Source organism: Azolla caroliniana, unplaced genomic scaffold (genome assembly GCF_043228905.1).
Source record: "Azolla caroliniana isolate FFs.n. ecotype wild unplaced genomic scaffold, voAzoCaro1.0.p SCAF_1, whole genome shotgun sequence".
Lineage (NCBI taxonomy): Eukaryota > Viridiplantae > Streptophyta > Polypodiopsida > Salviniales > Salviniaceae > Azolla > Azolla caroliniana.
The window spans coordinates 13,261,648-13,288,190 of NW_028230436.1; the positions used below are offsets into that span (position 1 = coordinate 13,261,648).

At 41.8% G+C, this 26,543-nt stretch overlaps 3 protein-coding genes, 2 long non-coding RNA genes and 1 pseudogene across 5 annotated transcripts; 1 reads left to right on the top strand and 5 right to left on the bottom strand.

Moving 5' to 3' along the window:
- The first annotated feature begins 1,117 nt into the window (after positions 1-1,117).
- On the top strand, positions 1,118-6,119 carry LOC147869036 (uncharacterized). The gene has a single exon (XM_087326108.1). It carries the CDS (start codon positions 1,246-1,248, stop codon positions 5,359-5,361), a length of 4,116 nt encoding a protein of 1,371 aa, XP_087182234.1. The 5' UTR covers positions 1,118-1,245; the 3' UTR covers positions 5,362-6,119.
- A 728-nt stretch (positions 6,120-6,847) lies between these two features.
- Positions 6,848-13,017, bottom strand: LOC147869037 (serine/threonine-protein kinase Nek1-like). The gene is made up of 15 exons (XM_087326121.1): positions 11,532-13,017; positions 11,341-11,407; positions 11,168-11,233; positions 11,026-11,072; positions 10,882-10,927; positions 10,704-10,784; positions 10,578-10,620; positions 10,394-10,443; positions 10,203-10,284; positions 10,073-10,122; positions 9,849-9,922; positions 9,682-9,733; positions 9,019-9,609; positions 8,101-8,263; positions 6,848-8,012 (listed from the first exon to the last, which is right to left on the bottom strand). The coding sequence occupies exons 1-15, from the start codon at positions 11,639-11,641 to the stop codon at positions 7,003-7,005; spliced, it is 2,532 nt and encodes an 843-aa protein (XP_087182247.1). The 5' UTR covers positions 11,642-13,017; the 3' UTR covers positions 6,848-7,002.
- A 7,509-nt stretch (positions 13,018-20,526) lies between these two features.
- On the bottom strand, positions 20,527-20,999 carry LOC147869038 (uncharacterized). Its single transcript, XR_015531572.1, has 2 exons — positions 20,945-20,999; positions 20,527-20,641 (listed from the first exon to the last, which is right to left on the bottom strand). It is a non-coding gene; the product is annotated as an uncharacterized LOC147869038 (long non-coding RNA).
- A 443-nt stretch (positions 21,000-21,442) lies between these two features.
- LOC147869039 (DNA-binding protein S1FA-like) lies at positions 21,443-23,107 on the bottom strand. The gene is made up of 2 exons (XM_087326133.1): positions 22,969-23,107; positions 21,443-21,899 (listed from the first exon to the last, which is right to left on the bottom strand). The coding sequence occupies exons 1-2, from the start codon at positions 22,999-23,001 to the stop codon at positions 21,684-21,686; spliced, it is 249 nt and encodes an 82-aa protein (XP_087182259.1). The 5' UTR covers positions 23,002-23,107; the 3' UTR covers positions 21,443-21,683.
- On the bottom strand, positions 22,266-22,962 carry LOC147869040 (uncharacterized). The gene is made up of 2 exons (XR_015530384.1): positions 22,593-22,962; positions 22,266-22,515 (listed from the first exon to the last, which is right to left on the bottom strand). It is a non-coding gene; the product is annotated as an uncharacterized LOC147869040 (long non-coding RNA).
- A 2,474-nt stretch (positions 23,108-25,581) lies between the features above and the next one.
- On the bottom strand, positions 25,582-26,308 carry LOC147869041 (uncharacterized; annotated as a pseudogene).
- Positions 26,309-26,543: the final 235 nt, after the last annotated feature.

Below are 26,543 nucleotides of genomic sequence, written 5' to 3' on the forward strand. Positions count from 1 at the left end.
GAGGTCACAAATCATGATGGAAAGATCCTCTTCACAAGGATAATGATGGAAAATAAAGAATGAGAGTGAATAATTTTTCACACGAGTTTCCGTGTGCACTGTGCATTATTTCGAACCCATGCATCACATCTTAGCACACCTTTCGAAATGTATGTTTCATATGAAGAAACAAGCTTTAATGTGTACAAAGGAAGTAAATGGATGCTCATAGACCAGAACAAGGGTATACATATAGATATGCAAAGTTTCGATCGAACCACTTGTGTTAAAAAATCACGTGTATTTAGGGTGCAACATGCACAAAGACGAATAGGAGCACTTTAGCTGGTGGAAGAAGCAAAAGTTTCTTGATGTTTTTAAAGAGGCCAATGTGTTTGTGACTCGTGAGACCAAACCCGCGTTAAAGTAGGGAATACGTTGAGCTACTAAGCATTTACAAAAAGTGAAGCCGAAACTTTGGAGATTGAACACGCATTTGCCTAGGAAACAAAGGAGTGAAACGTCGATGATTGGGAACGATATCTCGACCATCTGCGTTTTGCATCCGTTGAGCTATCTGAGTTGCAATAACATTAAAGGCTCCTTGGCATAAGCAAAATCTTCCAAAGATCTGCCGGATGTTGCGATGAGGCCCCACACAAATGAGAAGATGCCAGTCGGAGGGTAAGTCGGGATGCAAGAGTGAAAGGGCCTACAAAAGAACGAACGGTCGGTATGGTAAAGCCCCAACCGGATCAAGGATCGTATGTATGGAAGGAAGTGTGGTGAGTCAGGGTCACACATGCATGCGTGTGGAACCGGTGGGTAGGAAGATCCAACAAGACAAGAAAGGCAAAAACAAAGGACAAGTGGGTTGGTAGTTGACTTGGGCGGGAGGGGTATGGTATGTATGTATAAGGGACAAATATATGCATGTATTCACAGCACTTGGAAGTTATGGTAAAACACACACACACACACACACACACTCTCTCTCTCTCTACCTATTTGTTTGTTTGTTTGTAAGGGTGTTGGGGCCAGGTAAGAGGGGTCTCAAGTTCGAATCCTAACTCCCACACTTCTTCTTCTTCTTCTCATCGTTATATTCAAATACATGGTTCATACTCCCCTGTCTGTCTCTGTCTCGGTCTCTGTCTCTGTCTTTGTCTCCCAATACCTCCTTGCTCTGCTTCTCTTCATCCCATCATTTTCCCCAGCTACATGGATTGCCATAGCCTTACCTTGGTATGTATGTTAATGTAATACATGATGAGCGTCCCTCCCATGACTTCTCCACCATTCTTCTTCTCCTCCTTATCCCTCCTCTGCATCCTCCTCCTCTCACCACATCTTCAAGTGTTGCAAGGGTTACCTGCGGATATCAGCTCAGATAAGGAGGCCCTTCTCGCCTTCAAGAAGGCATTGCAATCCTCGGAGGCTCTGCTAGACTGGGCACAGAATGATCCTACTCCTTGCCATTGGACAGGGGTCTCTTGCAATAATGCCCAATTAGCTGCCAATTCTAATACTAATTCTACACTTACTTCTCCCACTAACACAGTTTCAATCAGAGTGGTTTCAGTATCGCTTGCAGGGTTGTCTCTCGCGGGTTCCATTTCTCCATCATTGACTGATCTTTCATCTCTTACCTATCTTAATCTAAGCTCCAACCATTTGAGTGGAGCTATTCCCATGCAGCTCTGGAAAGCTTCAGCATTACAAGTGCTAGATTTAAGCTTTAATGAGCTTTCAGGCGGAATTGGGCCCGAAATCTCGGCCATGATTGGCCTCGAGCAGGTTTTCCTACATAATAACATGTTATCTGGACCGTTGCCACCTGAATTAGGGTTACTCTCAAAGCTTCATACCCTAGATTTCGGCTTGAATTGCCTCTCTGGAGTTATTCCTAGTCAGCTTGGAGACTTGGATAGCTTAGTTTATCTGGCTTTAGATGGAAATGCAATAACAGGGGAAGTCCCATCTTCTTTAGGAAAGCTTGTAAAGTTGTCTTATCTTGATCTTTCAAATAACTTTCTGAAAGGAGAAATACCCCATCAACTTGGTAGCCTGTCACAGCTAGAGTATCTTGATTTGAACAACAATAGCTTAACAGGAACTATTCCTTCCTCCATAGGTGGTTTGGTTAGCCTAACAGAGGTTTACATGGGTCAAAATTTCTTTAAAGGGAGCTTACCTTCAGAAATTTCAAACTTGAAGAGGCTAACCATACTCAACATTGCATCTTGCTTCATCTCTGGAAGCTTACCATTAGAGATAGGTGAACTAGAATCATTGAGTAGACTAGATTTGGCTCATAATCTATTAGGTGGGCCAATTCCAGAATCCATAGGAAAGCTTGGAAACCTCACATCTCTATCCATCCCAAATAATATGCTCAATGGCTCTATACCATCTTCTCTAGGGAAGTGTCGGAACTTAAAGATAATCGTGCTCGCATTCAATCATCTGTCGGGGGAGATACCAAACGAGCTCTCTGATCTTGTTTTGGTCGTCTCATTTTCTGTAGAAGGAAACCTTTTGTCGGGACATATACCCTCATGGCTCGGCGGGTGGACATCCGTGAACGCACTGTTACTAGGGACCAATGATTTCTCAGGTGAGCTTCCTAGAGAGCTTGGAAATTGCTCTTCATTAAAATCCCTTAGTCTCGATGGAAACTACTTATCGGGTCCGATACCACCGGAACTTTGCCTCGCGCCAATGTTGTCGGAAATCTCTCTCAACAAAAACTCTTTTAGTGGGTCTATTTCAGAGACTTTCATCAATTGCTCATCTTTAACTGACCTTGAGCTTCCTGGTAATGTTCTAAGTGGCGTGATTCCGGGGTACCTTGCGGAGTTAAGCCAATTAGTAGCTCTTAACTTGGATTCCAACAACTTCTCAGGTTCCATCCCGGATAAGATATGGTCATCTCCTAGCTTAATGGAAATATCAGTGAAAAGCAACTACCTTGTAGGTGGGCTCTCTCCTCTAATATCAAATTTGAAGTACTTGGAGAGGTTATATTTGGATGAGAATTTCCTAGATGGTCCTCTTCCATCAGAACTGGGTGATCTTGGAAGCTTAGCTGTATTAACTGCCAACAACAACCAATTCAAGGGAGTTATCCCAAAAGAGATAGGGAAATGCCTCCAATTGGCAACTCTCGACCTTGGGCATAACAAGTTGTATGGGCAAATACCACCGGAAATAGGGAAATTGCCTGACCTTGTATGCTTGGTACTGTCTCACAACTGGCTATCTGGCCCCATTCCAAAGGAAATATGTGCCTCGGCTCCTAAGGTTTACGACATACCTGAATCCTCTTTTCTTCAGCATTATGGCTTGTTTGACCTATCATGGAACATGCTGAATGGTAGTATTCCAGAAGAGATCCTTAATTGCAATATGGCAGTGGAGCTCTCACTACAAGGAAACCGCCTTTCGGGTCCAATCCCAGCCACCATTGCTCACTTGACGAACTTAACCACCCTTGACCTCTCTAATAATGGTCTTTTGGGTAGCATCCCCACGACCCTCAGCGAGCTCATTCATTTGCAGGGACTGAATCTTGGTAATAACAATCTCACTGGTGGAATTCCATCCGAGCTCGGAAGGATTACAAGCTTGGTGAAGCTCAACTTGACCCACAACCAGCTCTCTGGAGAACTCCCGAATGCTCTCGGGAATTTGACTGGATTGACCCACTTGGATTTGAGTCATAATACCTTGACCGGCCAAATACACTCATCTATGGCTAACATGATATCTATTGTTGGGCTATATCTTCGTGATAACCGACTTAGTGGTAACATCTCTGGGTTACTAAGCAATACCAAAGCCTGGCATCAAGTGCAATCACTCGATATTAGTAATAATCTTTTTGACGGGATCATTCCGCCAACAATTGGAAACCTCTCGAGCCTTTCAACCCTCGATCTCCATGGGAACTCCCTCTTAGGAAGCATACCAGTGGAGATTGGGTCACTGTCTCAGTTGATTTACCTTGATTTGTCACATAACCACCTCTCAGGAGTTATGCCAAGTGAAATTTGCAACCTAGAAGAGCTTTCGGTTCTTAATCTATCATCAAATGAATTGGTCGGGGAGATACCAAAATCTGGCATTTGTATAAACTCTTCTGTTTCCTCTTTTGCATATAATGAAGGGCTTTGCGATGACGATTGTGATAGGGTATATGACGCAATGAAGAATCCATCCTCGTCTTTGCTTAGTCCAGGTGCATTGCTTGGCATTACAATTGCAAGCACATGTGGTTGTTTGAGCCTCATTCTGGTTGTAGTGATGAGATGGAAGATGATAATAGCCAACTATGACCATGGTGAAGTCGGAATGAAGAAGGCCAAGCTCAAAGGTGAATTGCTACCTACTGACTCTGATGAGTTCTTCTTCTCTGACAAACTCAAAGAGCCATTGAGTATAAATGTGGCCATGTTTGAGAGGCCACTTCTCCGTCTTACATTGGCTGATTTGCTTGAGGCGACGAATAATTTCAACAAGGCAAATATTATTGGTGTCGGAGGGTTCGGAACGGTTTATAAGGCAAGTCTTCCCGATGGAAAGATGGTAGCAGTGAAGAAACTTGGACATTCTAGGATGCAAGGTCATCGAGAGTTTTTGGCTGAGATGGAAACGCTTGGCAAAGTTAAGCATCGAAATCTCGTCTCTCTCTTGGGATATTGCTCTTATGGTGAAGAGAAGTTGCTTGTATATGAATACATGATCAATGGAAGCCTAGACCTCTTGTTAAGGAATCAAACTGGTGCCTCCTTCATACATGCATCAAATCGATGGAAAATTGCGATTGGCTCTGCTCAAGGCCTTGCATTCTTGCATCATGGGTTCATTCCCCACATCATCCATCGAGATATTAAGGCAAGCAACATATTGTTGGATGAGGATTTGGAGCCAAAGGTAGCTGATTTCGGATTGGCACGCTTGATAAGTGCATGTGAAACCCATGTTAGCACAGATATAGCTGGTACATTTGGCTACATTCCTCCCGAGTATGGCCAAAGTTGGAGGTCCACTACAAGGGGTGATGTATATAGCTATGGGGTCATTCTTCTAGAGTTGATAACCGGTAAAGAACCCACTGGAGGAGACTTTAAGGATGTGGAAGGGGGAAATCTTGTGGGATGGGTAAAGTACATGATGATAAATGGAAGGTCAGATGAGGTCCTTGATCCTTTTCTTATTATTAATGTGGGAGCTATTTGGAAAGCCACAATGCTTAAACTCCTCCATGTGGCTTTTCTATGTACCAATGAAGACCCTTTTCGACGGCCATCAATGCTTCGAGTTCTTCGCATGCTTAAAGACATGGATTCAGCTCTTCAGCCTAACCTGTATCCAGATTAGTTGTCAATACTTTTCATTCAAAACACTGAAACCATATAGTTTCATCTACATCTATATGCATAATGCATCTGTAGATTAATTTTAACTATTCTATTACCATATGCTTGTTTCTACATCTTCACACATATGCGTGAGGAAAAGTGTTTGTATATATGAAATATGGTTATTTTGATTCAGGAGACCATGAACTCATGTATGAAGAAACAAAAATCGCTGAAAATATATGATGCCTCATTGATGAGATAGATAGAGCCTCAGTTCTACACTAAATAGAGGCTGAGGAGCTCATTTGTAAAAGGGACAGTGATATCTTTATATCTATTTGTATACGAAAGTGACATGAAAAGAGTGGGTTGAATATGTAAGCAAAATGAAAAGAACAAACTCCATTCTTGTTGTAGAACAGGTTGGGTTGCATGGTGAGTGAGTTCGGAATCCTGAAAAACCCACAAAAACAAACTCCCACCATCACCAAGGTCTTGAAATATCCACCACCTAAGGCCTTCAAGAAACATTGCTTCGAAAGACATTACACAGCCGACATTCTCTTATATAAAAAACTGTCTCATTGTCACCTTCATAATGAGAGTAGTCTCCCTTTGGGAGGCTTACTACACCACAACCCCACGTAATGTTTTTCTCAATCTCAGCTCCCTTCAGTCTCAATGTGGCTACCTACTTGCATGCCACCATTAGAGTAGAAGTCATTCCAATACAGCATGTGAATTCAATCTCAATAAAAAGTAAATTTTACATACTATTTTTTATCAAATTATTTCCTCTAAAAAGGTTCCATGATAACTGGTTTTGACAAAGTTAAGTAGGACAGTATTTATTCTACTCTTCAAAATCCATAATAAGGGTTTTTGTGAATAGTCCTTTTGGGGGAGGGGGGGAGGATGATTAATTGTTATGACCTAGCTTAATGAAGATCGAGAGATTTCAATCCTGAATCAATTTTGATTCTCCCCAAGGTTCCATGATAACTGGTTTTGACAAAGTTAAGTAGGACAGTATTTATTCTACTCTTCAAAATCCATAATAAGGGTTTTTGTGAATAGTCCTTTTGGGGGAGGGGGGGAGGATGATAATTGTTATGACCTAGCTTAATGAAGATCGAGAGATTTCAATCCTGAATCAATTTTGATTCTCCCCAAGTCAACAATTCTCAAGTTGTATCATTGTGTGTAATCTCTTCCTCTCAATATAATTGGCATAAAATTGATATGGAGTTTCTATAGTGAATTCCGTCTCAATCAATAATGAAAACTGTGAATCTTTCAACAAGAGGTGCCTCTCAAGTAGTTTCAAATACTCACTTTCAATGCTTATTTGCTTTATGGGGTCGTTCTTCTAGATTTTATATTAGTATCTACACGTCTCATGGAGAGGGTATCTCAGAGAGACTAATGTAAGCAAGGCCTGGCACAATTTATCCATCCAGAAACTCATTTGTCATACAAGGAAAGAAAGATGGCTAGCTCTATTTTATTAACATGTTTTTATTAGTTGCACTTACAAAAGTTCATTTATTGTACAAAGTATGGCAAATGGGCTCTATCTTCTTCAAAATGTTTTAATTAGCTGTACTTGCAAAAATTCATTTATTGTACAAGAATAGCAAAATGACTGGTATCCTCTTCAACAAATTTTCATGTTTGCACTTGTGCTGTGTTGAACTTCTTCATGTGGTGCCATCATTCCTCTCAGGCTCTTTGTAAGCCAGATAGCAGTTTCACGGGGTGAAGTTTCCCCACGACCGAAGGGTTTCAAAACTACAGCAAGCTCATCGAACCTTTGTTGCTGAAGTAACTCAGCACTAAGTTCTAAGAGACCTTCCAGAGCTTCTGCTCTTTGATGATCTGAATTTGGATCAAGCCCTCTTGCTCCATTAACAATATTACTAGTTTTGCAAGATTGATCAGAATTCCGATCAAGTTTTCCTCGATTTCCTTGAACAGTGGCAGATTTGGGATCTAGTACTCTAACCCGGTGAGCATTACTAGTTTTTCGGCATACATTAGATGAGTGAAGAGAACCGTAGGCAGAATCAGCAGTAGTACTTGCAGTACTTGTGGGAAAGGAATATGTATCCATCTCTGACCTGACCAAATCACTGAAATTCATGTCTTCTCTTGTGTTGACATCACCATTTGAATCATCATCATCCATCCCGATTCTGAATGTGCTATGTCGTATCACATGTACAACATCTTTGTACCCTGGTCTGCTAACCTTGTCAGGCTTTAATGCAGATAGATTTTCTCGGCTTTGGCCCCTGAAATCCACACAAGAACTTTGGCGAGGCTTGGAGGAAATCTTCCCACTCAGCTGTTGATTGTCATTTTGTCCATTACCTTGCCTATAAGAGCTCTCTTTGGCCAAAGCTTGCCGAAATTTTACAACAGCCTCCTCTAAGGTTTTGTTTCTTTCATAGTTATGGTGTTCTTTTATACTCTCATCACTGGAGAGGGAGAATTGGGGAATGAAATCTAGCCTAGGTGAATTTACAGAGACATCTGGAGATACGTTTGTCTCTTCTCTAAGATTTCCCCTTCTATTTCCATTTGACCATCTGGATTTTGCTGTAGTATGCATCAATTTTTCATTTTTACCCTCATGTGGGGTACTTCCTCCAGTTGTTACCAGTCCTGTTGCATCCGGATTCATTAATACTAGTGGACGGTTAGCAAACATGGAAATATAGACCATTTTTTGGTTTAAAAAGCTGCAGGTTACCTGCTGCTATGACATTTTCACTCTTAACTGAACTTGTACTACTTCTTGTTCTTGAAGGAAGGGGAAATGAGGCTCTTGGTTTGCTTCCAGACAAACCTACCTTTTGGCGCAACTGACTAATAAGCCCATTCTTCAAAATAGGAGCAGTCTCTTCATGTTGAACCTGTACCAAGCATTACAATATCCAATAAGAAGTTGGCACAATAAAAAGCACAAACCCAAGTAAAACTGTAGGTTTGTATTCTTTGTAAGTTCATACATGGCCCTGACAAAAGGATAGGATTAATAAACATATGGATTTAAATAAAGATTGAATCGCAGTTTCCAAGGTACATTAAGCACATCGTTCTTACATGACTTCCACACCCACAATGACATAGATGTCCACATCATATGAGTGTACATCCTTATGCTTGCAACGGAAGTATGTGGCCATATCCCACAACGACCTGATGGTGATAGGCATAATCTTGATGCTGTGAGAAGATATCCTCTGGTTTTGTTTATCCACTGTGAACTTCAAAGGGTAACATGATGGGGGTTTCAATGATTGTAGCATTGTATCTGAAGTACTATACAACCATGGAGTTACAAAGCTCCAAAGACTATCGCTGAGAAAATTAAGATAATGGAGAGCGTCTGTCTCATCTTACATATGTTTTAGTGAGTCGTTGGAAGTCTAATGAACTTTGACAAATGAATCGAGTTCCAACCCAAGGCACTTCGATTGAGCTTAATTCCAACTGGGGATATTATCCAGACTGGGAACATTCATTTATAACAAGAATGCATAGAGCTCTATCTTATTACATAAATAATTGGTAATATAGAGTGGACATGTCTCTAATCCTTTACGCCAGGAAAAACAATCTAGCTATCTAATCTCCAAACTACATTATATACTAAAAACTTCCTTACCAAATGTCTGCCTTGCTGCGATTTCTTCACAGAATCAGGTTTCGATAAAGGAGTTCCAACAGTCCTGCTTGAGGTTCTAGGGCTTACTGCAGATAAAACCCTTTTACTAGCATGCCTCGATGTAGCTGGACTAATCCTCGACTCCACATTCCTATAAAATTCCTCATCTTTGCAATTAACATGGTTCTCTGTAGTGTTGGGAAAATCCAAAATGTTTTGTTCTAGCCCAGCCATCCATGCTGCATGGTTGAGATCGCCCGTAGCATTTATGGAGAGAGCATAGCTGGAAGATTGTGACATTTCTTTTTGATCGTGGAAGAGTGGCCAATCACAGGGTTCAATGCCATTCAAATCAACCTCAAAGGCATTTGTTTCTGTCATAGGCATCCTTGCAGAACCATAACCATACCTTGCACTACTTTTCCTGGTCCTACTACTAATATGACTACTGTAGATGCTTTCATCAACCATATCATCACCTGCTTCAAAGTTGTGAATTGATCTGCTGTCAACTCTATTATGCAGACTACCACACAATTGATACTTAGTTACAAATGGTTGAATGTATGGGTGCCTGAGTAATTCTGTAGCCTGCCACAGAACATAAAGATTACAACCAAATCTTAAGAAGGCAATATGATCGGTTGTCAATGAGCAACTTACAGTTGGCCGATGCTCTGGATTCTTCCTCAACATGCTTTTAATTATCCCCTTTCTGAACATGCAGTGACACACTCAGAACAAACCATGGTATCTCCTCTCACCTTAGAAAACGACATATAGATCTTTGTAGCATATCATGTTAACACATAGACTAACAGAGAACTTACAGAGGTACAGAATATGTTGCAGGTAACGGACCAAAAATGCATTTGTTAATTTTGTTTATCAGTCCTTGCATGTCCTGCAAAATTGCATTCTCTTAAACCCATCTTTCTTAAAAACTTAGTAGCATTGCATAAGTTCAAGCATTAGATTTCTAGTCTCATCAATATATAACTTCTAGTGCTGATGATTTATATTAAATTTCCAAAAACTACCAGAACAAACTTACAAATGCTTTAAATGCAGGTTTCTGTGCAGCCATCTCATACATACAACAACCTATTTAACACAAAAAATTAATTTAAGCTTTACAGGAGTAAATTTGGGTATACAAAAAATCAAAATAATAAAGAACTAACCCAAAGACCATATGTCAGATTTAAAACCATATGGGATATCTGCAAGGAGCTCTGGACACATGTAATTGGGTGTCCCAACAACCTGATCACAAAAAGCCATACGAAGATAATAGGTATCAGATAACAATGACTTGAGAAACTAATAGAATTGAACATGATCTATGAAGATAACGATGACTTGAGGTACTAACAGATGAAGTGAGATCATCTTCTTTCATCATTTTCGCAAGGCCAAAATCTCCTGCAAACCAGAAGTTTTATAAATGCATTAGTTCCAATATTTTCACTTTATTTTATCTAGCACTCCATTAACACAGATTATTCAGGAGGACATGAGGTTTGTCTTTGTTTGGATTAATGTGCATAACATCTCACCTAGCCTGATATCTTGATTTTTTGTTAAGAATATGTTTGAGCACTGTAAAGCAAATTCTGTAATGGTAAGTTTTACATAATGGTAGCTAGGTTATAGCACGAAGGAGAGCATGTTGGAATTCTCACCTTAAGATCACGATGGAGTATGTGGTTAGAATGGAGATATTCCACAGCCAATAGGAGCTGAGCCAACCACTTGCACAGTTTCTAATAAATGAGAAGGAAGAAAGCAAAACAGGTGAAATTAGAAACATACTATGTTAGATGCACTGTTTTTGCATTCAACAAAAAAAGTGGCATAAACCTCCTCTGGGAAGTGAACTCCATTAGATTTCCGTATCAAATCGGCCCTGCAAAGATAGATTGTTCAGATTTTGACGGATCTCCTTGGTTGGGCAATAATACCAATAATCAATCTAATGAGCAGATAGCAATTGACAGAACTTACATGTCACCGCCTTCACAGTAGGATAAGATAATGCAGACATAACAACCCTATAAAGAAATCAACAATAGAGAACACAAATATCAAGAAAATTGAAGTTTCAGGTTTATTTCAGAACGGGAATCATCCTAGACTGCACGTGCACCTTCTCTACCCAAGACTCTTTGTATTTGACAATGTAAGGATGTGCAACTTTAGAAATCAACGCCATCTGTAAGAAAAAGGATGTCATTTAATCAAAAACCCATTGCAGAAAAATTCGCAAATACAATAGAAACATATGAGCAGTCCAATAAAGTGATGGATTTTGGCTCATACCTCTTGATGTGCTGACCTCCTACATCTATCAGTCTGTCTTGCAAGCCTTATTTTCTTCAACACATACCTAAATCAAAGTTCAAACACATACATATCATCGGCGGATTTTGCTTAATTGGATTTAAGGTTAAAATCTATGCAATGGCCTTTTATACACAGAGGTGTTTGAAGCGTCAGCCAAAAAATCTTACTTCTTTTTCTCTAGCTTGTGGTAGACAAGAATTGCTGAGCCAAATGCTCCTTTCCCAATCTGCTCCATTATTTCATATTGGTCCATTTTGGATGATGTAGCGTCTTTCATGACGAGGATAGCGTTTGGATCTAGAAAACGTTTCTAGATGTTACATTGTAAATGAAAAGTGTGATTTCCTTGACGGGGATTTTTTCTCCTTCGAATGATGGTTGAGAAGGTTGCACAGTGAGAAGAATTCAAGGAAAAAACAAGCAAAGAGAAAGAATTCAAGCTGTGGAAAGAAACGATGAAACGACTGTGGAAAGAATCTAATCAAATTGCAATCCTGTGAATAAGAGAAGTAGGGACATTGTGAGAGGAATAAGACGAAGTTTTGTAGTTGCGATGTCCAAGTCTGTCAATTTCTGTCCAACTGAAGTCTAGACATGCTTTTCTCAAAAGAATAAAAGGTTGAGATAAAGCAGAAGAATATAGAAGGTTTGGAGTAATTTGCAGAGATCATCAGCTACAGGCAAGATAATCAGAGAACCAGTCAGAAAATTCTGGAAAGATGTGAAAAAATGGTAAAGTAGGCTTAAAATGTCTAATTCTCTGCAGAGATTCAATGCTTGGAAAGATTTGAAGGAGAGAAGAGATAAGCAATCGATATTATCCTGCAAAGACGATGCAGACAGGAGAAAAACATGAAAAGAAAGCTTCTCGTCATTTCTGTCTCGCAGAGATCATTGATGCATAAAGAAGGAAATGGGAAACATTAGATATGATAAAAAGGAAGAAAAATGAATCTAATAAATTAGAGATACAAAAAGAGCAAGAACTTAATATTGTTTCTGTGGTGATCTCTTCAAACAGGAGAAAACAAGATCAGAGATGAGAATTACAGTAGCAATCTGCAGAGATTCGTGTAGACATTGTGGCTCTGAGACAAAGAGTAAATAGAAATGCTGAGGTAAATTTGCAAGGAAACAGTAAAATGATCAGAGAAACCAGAGATTTATTTCCAGAGACAATGAAGGAGACCGGAGCTGAGATGTATACTATGTCTAGAGAGATAACTGCAGAAAGCAGAGAAGTTCTGAAAGACGATAAAAGAGAATAGGAAATCAGACCTGAAATTTTTATGCTATATCTGTAGAGATGACGACAAAGGAAGAAGAACTCTTGAGAAAACAGTGAAAGGATGAGGAACAACCAATGGCAAAGAACGAAATTATACTATTTCTGCAGAGAGAGGGACAGTAAGGATAGAGGGTAGAGCTAGATAATGGGGTGATCAAAAGCCCTAAATTCCTGGCCAAACAGTGAATCCAAACCACGGAATTCAATGAGGATTATGAGAAACCTTTTTACACGTCGATAATCAGTGTCTGTCTTCTTGCCATACGTGGAAAAGGAGGAGGATGATGATGAAGCCTTTCTGACAAGACGAAGCTATGGTGAAAAAAGGAAACATGAAGTCTGGACAGCGACTAAAAAGAACTCTCCATAATTACAATGCGTAATGTATCTATTACGTTGTTTTAACTGGAATCCTTCGTTTTCGCCGTCTTCATTGCGAAAGAAAAGAAGAGGAAAGCAAAGTTTAAAGTTGAGAGACCCTTCCAGCTATGGCGATGCAGATGGGAAAGCGACTAGAATAAACAGGCTTCTGTTTTTTCTGTCTTCCATCGAAACGAAAAACGAGAACTAGAGAAACAAAGACGTGCTCGATTCTTGGAACATGAATTTCGAGATGGAAAAGAGCATTAAAAAGCTCAAACCTTTTGTCTGCAACCTTTTGTCTGACAGAGACATTAGAAGACATACGGATCCATTAACAGACAGAAAAAGAGCGCGCAAATTGGTCAGTGATCCTGTCTTATCTGGATACGTAGAACACCCGATCTTGATGGCGATTACCCTAATTCCTCTTCACGCGGTAACAATCTGATTACGAAAACCCTACCCTACCGTCCGTCTTAACCCTACTGTCTTTGGGGGCCACAAAGGTCTGCGAAAAGAAATGAACCTAACTGTTGCTTCAAGTGAGAATTTTGTGTACAGAAGAGCTCCTACTCTGTGCTGCAAGGGCAATAGAAACCCTAATTGCTACTGTAATGGATATGTAAATCTAATCATTGCGGTTAGGGAGAAATTTGGTGGTGGAATCCCTAATCGTTGCTGTACGGGCGGGAGAAATTTGAGTGCTGCAGCAGGTGAGGCCCTAACCAGACGACGGTGTGGGGAGGATTCGTGTGCCTGTGGTGCTACAAAGAAAAGAAAAATGGTGGAGGCCTGCAGGAAACCCTAATTTGTGTTGATGGAGGACAAAAACATGAATTCTACAAAGAATAGGATTAGGAATGAACTAGAAATCAAGTCATTAATTAGTTATCTGTACATATATAATACCCTGTCTCTTGTCTCTGTCTTTGTCTCTCTTTCCATCATGGCTGTTGAAAAAACAAAACAAAAAAAAGGGGCGAATAATAAATCGAGAAACTCGAAGTCAGTTAATTATTTATCTAGTAATGAGTCATGACTCATGAGGAAGAAATCAATTGAATTTTGTAAGGGGTACTCACACTCTATTGGGGTGGGGAAGAGCCCAACCAAAGTCAGTTAATTATTTATCTAGTAATGAGTCATGACTCATGAGGAAGAAATCAATTGAATTTGTAAGCTACTCACTCTACTGGGGTGGGGGAGAGCCCAACCGCATAGCACTTGTAACCCGTCCACAAGATGGGCTCGATGAAACTTTACCACCACAAGTTCTCGTATAGCTTGCCCACCAGATGGGCAAGTCACTTTTGAGTCATCGATACCAATAACATATTGGCAGTTGTAATGGCATCCATGTGAAGTTCCCTCTAGCATGGATATTCGGCCATTGTTTTCACCTCTCCCACCATTGAGAGATGAGTGTACGTATGAAGCAAGCATTCACTAACAAAGGCATGTTATGATAAGTATGCAATGTCTTACTCCCTCTATGTCAAGTTGCAAACATTCCAAATTATGGCTTGTGACTTCAAAGCTACAACCCTATGTGTGCTTTTATGACACTTCAAGTCAAGTTCCAAATGATTAGTGATCAATCAAGTTACCATTAGAGCGAATAGCTTAAAAGTACAACACATTGAGAAGTAAGGAGGGCTTGTGAGAGAAAGGAATTGATGGTAAAGTTGGTTCGTATGATGGATACTCGCTTGTTGGGCCCAATGCTTGTTGGGCCTAATGCTATATACACACTATTATACTTTCTAGTGCTAAAATATAAATCCTAATGCTTGAGTAATCACCTTTTCTCTCTCTAGAACATAATGTGGCATTTATACCTACATTAATATAAGACCGTGAAACCCTTACTATTCCTTATCCAATGGCTAAATACTCACTTTTTCATGACTACTTTTATTTTTATTTTTCAAAATGAAGCTACTTTCCCATTAGTTAGGAAGGATTATTACAAGGAGACTATACAAGGAAGCTTATACACAAAACGGGGAATCTCCCTCTGATCAAGATCAAGAAAATGAGACTACTTACATAGTCTTTCAAACCGACTACCTAAAGTAAGTAGATACCTATAACTAAAAGCAGCGGCATTTAGTGTCAGTCAGTATGAGCCGACTCCTGGGGCCTACAACGAAGGGAGGGTGGCATGTGAGAAGGAAACAACCAGTGTGTTCTGCCATTTCTGCCAAAAGCGCAAATGGGCAGTGGCCACATCATTGGAGTGGTTGCAAACCTCGTCCAATTGCCCTCGTAGGCAGCTGATAAGCGTGAACCATATATCCATGATCACTTCCGTTGGGGGCTATACCAGATCTTGGAAAACCTTTAGGCATCGTGCTTTCCAGACATACCACAAGGTGAAGCCTGCGATCAACCTCCAAATTTCTAGGAACCTAGGGGATGCGGACAACAAGTCTCTCTCAAAACGGATCTTCTCGATTTTGCCTCTCGTGCATACATAGCACCAACTATCCGCATTGGAGGCGTCCGTCCACATATCAACTGAGTGATCAATCCATGCCGCAACACTCCACAATGTTGTTCCTTCCACTTCACATGCCGCAAGGAGGCGAGTGACTTTGTCCCATACCTTTTGAGCTTGAGGGCAATCCCAAAGATAGTGTCTCAAAGACTCAATAGGTGAAGAGCAAAGTGGGCAACCTATAGGGCCGCCACTTTTACCTAGCCATTCACCAACGGACCACGTTATGACCAATTTGCCACCAAAAGAGATTGATTTTTTCAGGCATGTGGAGACGCCAGAGACCCTTCCAAAAGGTAATGAGCACCTCGTTAGGGATGCCCAATGTTCGCTAGCCATTACGAAGGGGACCATCAAGCTGCAGTGGTAAAGTCTACCCAAATTTAGTGCTATATTCGAAGAAGTGGCGGAGTTTGCCATCATGTTTCCACATGAAATCCCCTAGGTCCCATTCTAGTTCGACGAGGGGATGAGAACCATATGCCCATAACTTCCAATGGGGTTCCACGGTCTACCTTAGTAACATCCGGGTCTGTCTTCCAGATGTTATCAACCTGTGCCACCACTCGAACTTGGTGCCAAGTGCCCCTACTCTGCCTCTCCCCAAAAAATGTATCTCTTCCCAATCCACTCATGCCCTTCAACAACTTAACCATTCTAGCCTCATCAAAGAGACCGAACCATGCATCTTCTCGCACTTCCCCCATCGAAACCCTATCAACTGCCTCAGTTGTCAATCTCCGCATTTTCATACCTCCCTTGAGGGGAGGGAATGGGTCCTCATGGGCTCCCCTTGGAGAAACCATGCGTCTCCAATCGTCTATACAATGAAGCCCTGTCTCCGCCAACTTTCCCCATGCTAGGCCCTTAAGTTGCCCTAACATCATGTCATCACTTGTTCGCACCGAGGATTCCAAAATAAAGGTTGTCTAGTCCACTCGATTAGTGTCTTTGGGGTGTGCTTGACCAAATGTTGTCGCACATGACACCATGCCCGCAAGATGGAGTTCGTTACCCTGTCCTCTGGTTGACAAGCCATCTAGGGTGGGACTCCACTCGCGCAACACCAATTCAAGGAGTTAGGCCAAGGCCTACCATACTTGGGAGTCCTTGCTTGCAACCTGTTGCAAAGTAGTACCTTCCAAAACCCCTTGCTTGGTAGAAGGCAACGAACCACCAATTTGGCCAGCAATGCACGACTCTGCGTTAAGAGGTCTATGAGACCAAGCCCCCCTTTGGCCCGTGGTTACGTTAACAAACGCCATGACACTCTGGCAGCAGCCATTGGGTTGTCCTTACCGGACCATATAAACTCCCTGATGGCAGCCTTAATCATATGCAAACCTACTCCATTGGTTCAACTTCCTACTTATTTTGGCTTGCACATGGGACAATTGCGTTCCCTTGGGAATTGCCCTCCCCATCGTAAATCCTAGGTACTTGAACGTCGTCCCGTCAGGGACCCATGTAAAATCGGCATGGGGATGCCACCTTGGTTTCTCTTGTTTGTTGAACCAGGGGCCTTGGGTTTTATCCCAATTTACCTTGGCACCAACGGCATGACAAAAGTCCTCGACTAGATGTTCAGCCCGCGGCAAATTCTCCTCATCACCCTACAAGAAGAGGACCATATCATCGACATATTCAGATAAAAGAAGATCTTCACTCGCATTAGGGATGGGCAATTCCCTCAATCTGTTGCTTAGTGCTTGTAAGTAGGCAGAGAAAGCCTCAGTTACGAATAGATAAAGATATGGGGCTAGGGGACAACCTTGCCTCACAGAGCGTTGTAGTTGGAAGGAGGGCCCCCTAACACCCGCTATTAGCACACTACTGGTAGCAGTCTGATAGAGTGCAGAAGTGCATTTCCTCCATTTTTGGGGTAGGCCCATAACTCTCATCACGTTTTCCAAGAAGGGCCATAATACCCTGTTGTAGGCATTCTCAAAGTCTAGCATCAGAATAGCTGAGCTTGAGACGAAGTGATCTGCCAATGCCATTGCTTCCCAGAGAAGCAACACATTATCAAAGATACACATGCTCCTGATAAACCTTGTTTGATTCTCATGTATATATGTTCGGTAAGAAGCTTGCTAACCGCCGAGCGAGAACTTTTGCGAGTATCTTGTAAATCGTGTTAAGGATCATTATTGGACGCCACTGGCGCAACTCTAGGCTTCGCTCTGCCGCTTTGGGAATGAGATAGATCATCCCCTCAGCCAGCCTGGTCGGCATCGTTCCCGAGGACCAGATCTCCTGAACCCCGGCTTCCAATGACGGGATAACACTATCCCAATGGATCTCAAAAAAATTTCGTGAGAGACCATCGGGGCCGGGGCATGCTCCTCTCCGCAAATCCCTGAGTGCCTCCGAGAGTTCTATTCGAGAAATGGGGCTATCGAGCACCATTTCTATCTCTTGGGTTACCTTGGGGTGAATGCAAGTCATCACCCTATCAACCAACTCTATGTTTTGTCTCATATGCATAGGTGCAAGTAGGTCTTGATAGTATTGTGTTGCCATATGCAGAATCTCATCCTTGTCCTCCGTAATTGAGCCGTCAGGTTTGCGCAACCCTTGTATACGTCCACCACCACCCTTTGGAGCCCTATAATGAAAGAAATGTCGGTTGACCCTATCGTCTATTCTAGCCCACCATGTCGCGGTTCTTCTAAATAGCATTTGGTTCCTCTCCTCTGTCCTTTCCCGCACCTTCATCTTGGCTTCCTCTAGCTTAGACCTAGACCAATTGCAACCAGGGTTTGCCTGTAGCAACCGTTGCGCTACCACAACAGACTTCCTTAATTTTATTTCAATGGCTCTGACTTGCTGGAGGGCTCGCTTGGTCTCATGTTGTAAAAAGGAGGAGGAGAGGGCCAGTTTTTTCTGCAAATCCTCACTGGCTTATTCTCTTACAATGGTCTCCCGCCATATACTCTGTAGACCAGCCTTCACCTCTTCACTCTTCATGATCTTTGTGCACATTAAGACTCCCCTTTCTGCCATTGGGTGGGTTAAGGTCTAGTCTCATCGGGTGGTGACCAGAGAAGGTAAGACTTGCCAAGATAGCGAAGGAGCCCCCTAGCTCTTCAAGGGACGAGCTGATGCATATGTGGTCTAATTGTGCAAGGCTACCACCCCTAATATTTACGGCGTCTCTAGAGAAGTGCATCGATTGTGAGCATCTCCTAAGGGAAGAGCCCCATGTATCTTTCACCCCCGATTTTGTCATTTAAGAAAGCCCATGAATCTAGCTCCGCACCATGAATTGGTCTTTGGGTCCCCCCTTTCCTATCTCCTAGGTGCTTAGTCATGTTGAAATCACCAGCCATTATCCATGCCTCTGCATCAGGTAATGTGGTTGCTAACATCCTCTAGAAGATTGCTCTCTCGAGGATGAGTTAGGGGCATAAATGTTTAGCACCCCAATTTGTAGGCGATTCCATTTCAGAAGCACATATAAGGCTCTATTTGCGACCAACGTGCCATGTGATGTTACTTCATATCAGTCCTTATCGCTGATCGAGATGCATACCCCTCCTCTTCGGTGGAGGTTACCCTGTGCCGCCGACCACCACGTGGTCCATCCACCCGACAAGGGGTTTACTAGGCTCTGAGCTCTCTCTTTCAAAGAGGTGGTGTTCTTGCAAAAGCAATATGTCGATATTGCCCCCAATGTTAGGGGGATTCAACTCCTCCCAAAGTCTTTTGCACTCTTGGTGTTGTCGGCCTCCACCAAGGCCCTGTACATTCCACGTTAATATCCTCATCTGAAAACGGTGAGGTTGACGCCCATGTTTGGGCTGACCCCCATGTTGTGGGGCAAACTAACAACTGTTTCTGGGGCTATGGGCTCCAGCGAGGACTGAAGAGCCCCTAAGGGATTCTCAGCTTGTCGATCCTAGCCCAGTTCAAATAGTTCTCGCGATACGTTTTGGCTCCTAAGTGGCTTCCCAACCTGCATCCCTTTATCCCAAATAGTCCTCACCAAACTAGGTGATGGTTTGCCTGTATTTCCCTTCCCTTTGCCCTTGATCTTGCTCGTTTGGATCCAAGATTTCAGTAATCTGAGGTCACCGCCACATTCACGTTCCATCATGAGGGGGGCCTTTGCCAACATCTCCTCTAGGGTGGATAGTACAAGATGTGGTTGCAACTCCATCGGGGTGGGGAACACGAGCTAAGGATCTTGTGGGGGAAGGGACAAGGAGTCACATGGGGACAGTTGCTGGCAACGCTTCTGGGTCGTCATCCCCTAACCCTTGGAGCAATGTAAATCTGTTGGTAGCTCTCACATATAGGTCGTGTGCTTCCGCACTCCCTGAGAGGATCTTCACCTGTTTCAAGGGTTGCTCGTCCACACTTGCTGGTGACAAGGTAGTGGAACTTTTTTCTAAGGGAAGGCATTGAGAGGGGGGGGAGGCTGCACCTAAGCTTCCAAGTTTCCCCTTCTTCTTGACGGGCTGCCAAGGAGCCTCGTCACCCTTAGTTGACGCGGTCTTCCTAGAGGCTAAACCCTTTTCATGACTACTTTTACTTGGAAACCTTATATATGCATAAATACCTAGAATGGATGTGTTCACATTGTGTTCATTGATCATCCATTCCTACCCAATCTATATTCATGGTTCATTTTTACTTTAGCATTATGAGAAGTATTTAACATTACCTACCCCTTGAAAAGTGTTAAAAACTAGTATGAAAATTGAACTTTTAGGTTAGAAACATGTTTGTCCAATAATCTACATGCTACGATATTCACAATATTTTGTGAATGATACATAAAGCTATCTATCAAAGAACTATGAAATTTATTGTTCTTGATGACATTTGGGTCGTGGGTTCAAGCCAAACTTGGAACAACACACAAATAGTTGTTTATGTTTACACATGTTGTGCATGTGGTCTAGGCAACCTTCCTAAATAGACCACTCAAGGACACTCAAGTGAATCCGTCCATGGTTTGAACTTGCTCGAGGAGAATTTTAGTTTCATAAACTCTATTGAACACTTGGCTTGTAAATTATCCTTGGTGATCATAGATTGATGCTGAATATGTTGGTTTTACCAATGATTTGTTGGTGACAGTGGTAATCCTATTGTTGAGCATTTGGGAGGTTCAATTTCTTCAAAAAACAAAGTAGTTTATCATTTACATCAATCTCATTTGATGAACCTTGCAATATAAATACCTTAAGCTCTACATACCATTACTTCAATCGACATAATAGCCACATGCATTGAGATAGCATGTACTATCTAATGTGGTGTTGTCAGCTATGTTGGTAGGAGGACTGAGTTAATTATGCTTGGAAATTATATGTTCCCTTCATACATTGATATGCTATATCAATGACGAACAATTTACCTAGTCTACCTAATCAAAGACCGTGGCGTTTCTTGCCTTATCTTTGATATTCAATATGTACATTAGGAGAATGTAGCTCCATTTCTTCCTCGGCTTCACTTGACTCTATTATATCTGCATGGACTCTCTCTTGAACTTGAACTAGGTGCAGCTTTCCTTCAAGGGAATGCAAATTACTTTTGATTTTCAATACCTCATTTCAAAGATTTCTTTTGTGGCTCTTGTTAGGGGTGGAACCCAAGAAAATTTGTTCAGGAACAATGGCTCTAATAAACTGAGCTCATTTTCATGATGTCATGTACTGCCCAATGTGGTGGTTGACTAGATGGTAAGGCAAGGAAGGAATCATAGGAGCAGATGCTGGAAAGACAGGTAAAAATGCTTGAGTACATAATAGAGCTATGTAATATTACTCATAGGTCGTCAAGAATGGGTAGTCCAGCTTTATCGATCATCATCTATATTGAAAATGGCAAGCATAAATGACATGGTCTCCTATCCCCAAACAACTCTAATTTACAGATTAGATAGAACCAACAAATACTTTAGCAGCAGAATATCCACATAGCTTAATGGACAAACCTCAATTAAGCACAAAAAGCAAACTTCAGCTAGTGCTAATAACTTTTTGGCACTAGCTATTAGTACAAGAGCATTAATGTAATGTCTCTAAGATTCAAAAGAATACGCATGTTACCTATTCTTACTTTTAAGTGTCAAATGTTCATGTAAAGTATCCAGAGCTTCAAATCCTGTAAAGATGGAGTGCAATCTCTCCATGAATTCTTTTTTCAAAATTGCTATTCTCCAGGGGGTACAATGCCCTGCCTGAGTTTCTCCCTCTTTAGTTTTTTTTTAGATACAGGCTTCTTCTTCTTGGGAGGTAGTGTTCTCCTTGCATACTCATACAAAGCATAATTGCCAACAACAAAAATCAGCACAACACTTATGACCACCAAAAGTACAATAAGTGCAGGGTTGAAGCCCCCAGAATGATTTGCTGATTTAAAGAACTCCTGCAAAATAAGCAAAAATTATTGTCAGGGATTTTCTATGCTTAAAAAGCTCCTTGGTGTAGATGGTGTGGAGTTCATCCATGGTGGCATTAACTCAGGTATCATTTCATTTGAATCAAGTTGCTTTTTTTTTTCTACCGATGAAGCGAATACTCGAGCAAGATGGTATTGATGCATGTATGCCCCTGCATTTTTGACTAATTCTTATCCTCTTGTTATGAAGCAAATTCTCAAGGAGATGACACTATATTTTCATCATTTCATTGAAATAAGCGAGAAAATACCACACAAGCATGTCATGAAATATTTGCAAACATTAAACACCAACTTTCCTTCAGACGCATACACAGTAGATCAAGAACAGAAAATGCCAACTAGCCATCTCATTAGGCTTCTCTATACATCCTAGATCTTTATGCAATAACCACGAAGTTCGGGTCTTGAATTTACAGTTATCATTCCACAGTACAGATGAGGAAGGCACGGAAATGTCTCTCATACACATTCAATCATATTCTACATTCCCCACCACAATCACAATCTATATGCAAAAAATGCAAATATTGTGCAAGCCAGATCTGTTGTTATCTGGTTAAGTGTCTAAATTTTGGCATATCTTCTTCACATCAGGACTTACTCTAATATTGTGCAAGCCAGATCTGCTGTTATCTGGATAAGTGTCTAGATTTTGACATATTTTCACATCAGGACTTATTCTCACAGTTTCTATCACAATCATGCTTCTGTATGTATGCAACAAATCTAGTGTGTAATTCTACACCTGTCAAATATTAAGACTGAAATCAGCATGTTCACGCCACAACTACGAGCAAAAGCTGCACCTCATCTTGCACGTCCGATCTGTTAATCTACTTACCTGAATAAATCTTTATCTTGGCAAATAGTTCTACAGCAGAAGAGAGGATATAATTGAATGAGAAACGATGAATGCACAGAGAAATCACAGATAACGCTCCTCGTGATCATATCAGAGAGACGATTTCCGGGTGGAGGACCCAAGAAATGGAGGGCGACAAGATCAAAGGGAAGAAGAGAGAACAGATCTAACCTCGTTATCGAAATCTATCTCCTCCTCGGACATGGCGTCTCCTGGTTTCCTGCAGCAGGATTTCTCTCGCTCGATGTAGATGTAGATGTAGATGTAGATGTGGATGTGGCGGGGCTCTAAATTGGAAGACGGCTGGCTTTTTATATGTACATTGTACATACATAAAACATGGGGTGGATTGATTCTATTCTATTTGATACATATGTAATATGTAATATACATGGGGGTGGATTCAATTCTATTTAGTATTGAATTCATAAATAGAGAAGTTCGTTCATTCCTAGGTAGAGGAAGTTTTGGTGGCGGGCGGGCGGACGGGCCATCCCCATCCCTTTGCCCGCCCATCTACACCATCGCCTTCCTCCTTCATGACTCTTAACTCACATTCTCTATAGTGAGGAGACTTGTCCGACCACCCACTATTTGTATTTCCCCCGTCTTAACAAGAGTCGGAGAGCCTTGAGCCATCAATCAGATCACACGCACTTCGATATACTATTGCTTTGCCTTCAACTTCAACCACTTTCAAATTTGCTTCCCACACATTGTCTGACAGGGTCCGATGTACTCTCTCAACTGCAATAATGATTGTCAGTAACATTTTGATCAATTCAAAGTTGCCACTATCAGTTTCACTTTCGGGCTCATACATCCTATTCGACCTTAGAGGCGGATAATAATACCCCATCATATCTTTCGAAATTCTATTTCCCACCTCGTTTGGATATATGCACATTCCAAAATATATTTCCACTCATCGCTGTTGAGAATCAAACTCAACTTCCCGTGTGTGGGAACACACTCTAAGGTACTCAAGTGTGTGACCACCCCACCTCCTTGTATAGTAACTAGTGTGTCATAGAAGTTAATATCCTATGACGCATATTCTTTAAGTAGTTAAGACGAGAGAACTAAGAGAGAAGGTGACTACATAAGCACCTTCTCGTTCTCTTTGTAACTATTGGTAATTCTTGCTTCCTTTGTAATACATTTTTCTTGTTTTTCTGTAATCTTGAGCTCTCTCACTCTCTCACTCATTCACTCTCTCTCTCTCTCTCTCTCTCTCTCCCCCCCCACCCCCCCCCCACCCCCCCCAATACACACACACACAGAGTTCTTCCGATGCATAGAATCCATCCGATTCTTTACATGGTATCAGAACGCGTGGTTGCTTGATCCAAGACCATCACATTTACGTGTGTTGTGCCCAAGCCCCTGTTTGGAAAGAACTGGCTGATCACTATAGCAGCAATATGCATAGTTTGTATAAGGAGAAGAAGAATAAGAAGAAGTTCGACAATGAACACTAAGATGGGAAGTGCTCTTCCTACCGAGAAGCTCGACAGAAACAACTTTGCATCTTGGGAGTACAAGATGCACCAATACCTTGTCGGCCAAGGCTATTGGAGTTATATTGAGGGAGCACAAGAATTGCAACCCAACCCAACACATGCTGACTACCCAACTTGGGAGCAAGCAGCAAGTCATGTGTTGTATTGCCTTGCATCATGCGTCCATGATCACATGCTTGGCTACATCCAAGAGGCCAAAACGTCGAAGGAGGCGTGGGGGAACCCCAAGAAGATTTTCGCGGCCAACATGATTGCAAGAAAGCTTCAACTCCATCAAGAGTTGAACGGTATACAACAGAGGGACATGTCAATCGGCAGCTACACCTTGAGATCAAGGAATTGTGCGATGCCCTCGGGTTTGATCAATGTTAGCATTGATGACGATGGAATGGTGCAGATTTGCCTCGAAGGCTTAACACCTCGGTTCGGAGCCATTAGGTCGACAATCCTCGCGAGGGAGAATTCTCCCTCCTTCTTCGATCTCCAGTCGATGTTGTTGATCGAGGAGAATCATGTTCGAACAAGAAGCAATGTGTAGGAAGGACACATGCTCTATTCAAACTTTGATGGAGGAAGAGGACAAGGTCGTGGGAGAAGAGGCTGATTCGGCCAAGGCCGACACAACCAAGAGCAACCCTGAGAACATAACTTCTACTACCACAAGATGCTTCGAACGTGCGAGGTGGAGCGTCCAGAAGAAGGGGGAGCAATAATATCGGACCCAACCGAAAAAACAATTCCGGCCAGTGTGGATATTGTGGTAAATTCGGCCACTATGAGGCAGAGTGTCGGAAAAAGAAGAGTGAGTCGGCCTCCACAAGCCGACAACTCATAAACTATGCCTCCAACTCTAACTACGACAATCGTGGCGGAATATTTGTGATGAGGCATAGAGTGAACTCGATGACAACTTCCAACCTAACCAACACCTCCAAACTAGAAGATGTATGGTTTGTCGACTCGAGTGCATCCAACCACATGACATCCCATGAGGATTGGTTCAAAGATCTACAAATGCCCGAACCACCCGACTATGTAGAAACTAGGGATGACACAACTCACCCCATTCAACATGTCGGCAATGTCCCATTTGGGGAAGAAGGCAACCAAACCTACATTAAGAACGTTCTGGATGTTCCTACAATAACCCACAAAGTGGAAACCTCAAAGTGAGTTGAAAACCCACAAAGAATAAAGAAAAATATAGAAGTGTCAATCAGACGTCAAAGAGCTTAAAAGCACTCAAAGTAAAGATTGTAAATTTGGAGTGTGATGTCTCTAAGTTGCAGACAATCAAATAGAGATTGCCTGAGGGATTGCTTAAAGAAGCTAACTTCATGTAGTTGGTTTCAATCAAAGACCTTATTATTGCGGGTTGTCCAAATGGCCCAGAGTGCCCAAAATCATGTCCATTGGAGAAAACAAGCATTGTTGGATAGGGCGCACGGAATTTGTCCAAATATCCAAAAGTGTTTACCAAACCTTCGGCTAGGAAATATGTGATAAAGAGATGCACTAAGTCTTTGTACAAATGTTGTAGTGAATGAGCAAGTCCAAAATAAGTGTGGGACCGTTTCCAATCGTCCTCCACATTTTGCACAATGCGACGAGGCTATCGATCTCTTTTGAAGATTTGACCCAGTCGGGAGCACACCCAATAGGCATCTCCATAGGAATACCCGTTGCTTCAGTGGAAGACTAGAGCTCCATAAGCTTGTAAGCATGTTTTTCCACCAGGACTGCATTTTGTGTAGGTACCATAATGCATTTGCATGTTCGTGAAACCATGGGTCAGGTTGCAACAACATGTACAATGAATGTGTTGTAATGTTATGCATTGGAATAACAATGTTCCCTTTTTGTAACATCCAATCCTGAATCCTATGATCTCCATTTAGAGGTGGCATAGGTACTAAGGAAAGTACCAACTCTGTGACTTGATTCCAGATAACATGATGATGTGCCCCAAGACTATAATCACATGTCATGTCATTGAAGTGCAATAAGTGACCTGGGTCATTTACCACATATGCAATTGATTTCAGCCCCGTCTTTGCTAAAAAATAAGTTTTCCTAGGTTCTTGTTCAGTTAGTGACTGTAGGAATATAGCACTCCAGTGTAAGCTTTCGGGGCGTAAAGAGTTCCATGATTTTGAGTTCCTACCTCTCCATTTTATGTGTTGCAATACTTCCTTCTAGTGCTTTCGAAGCTTTGAGCTAAAC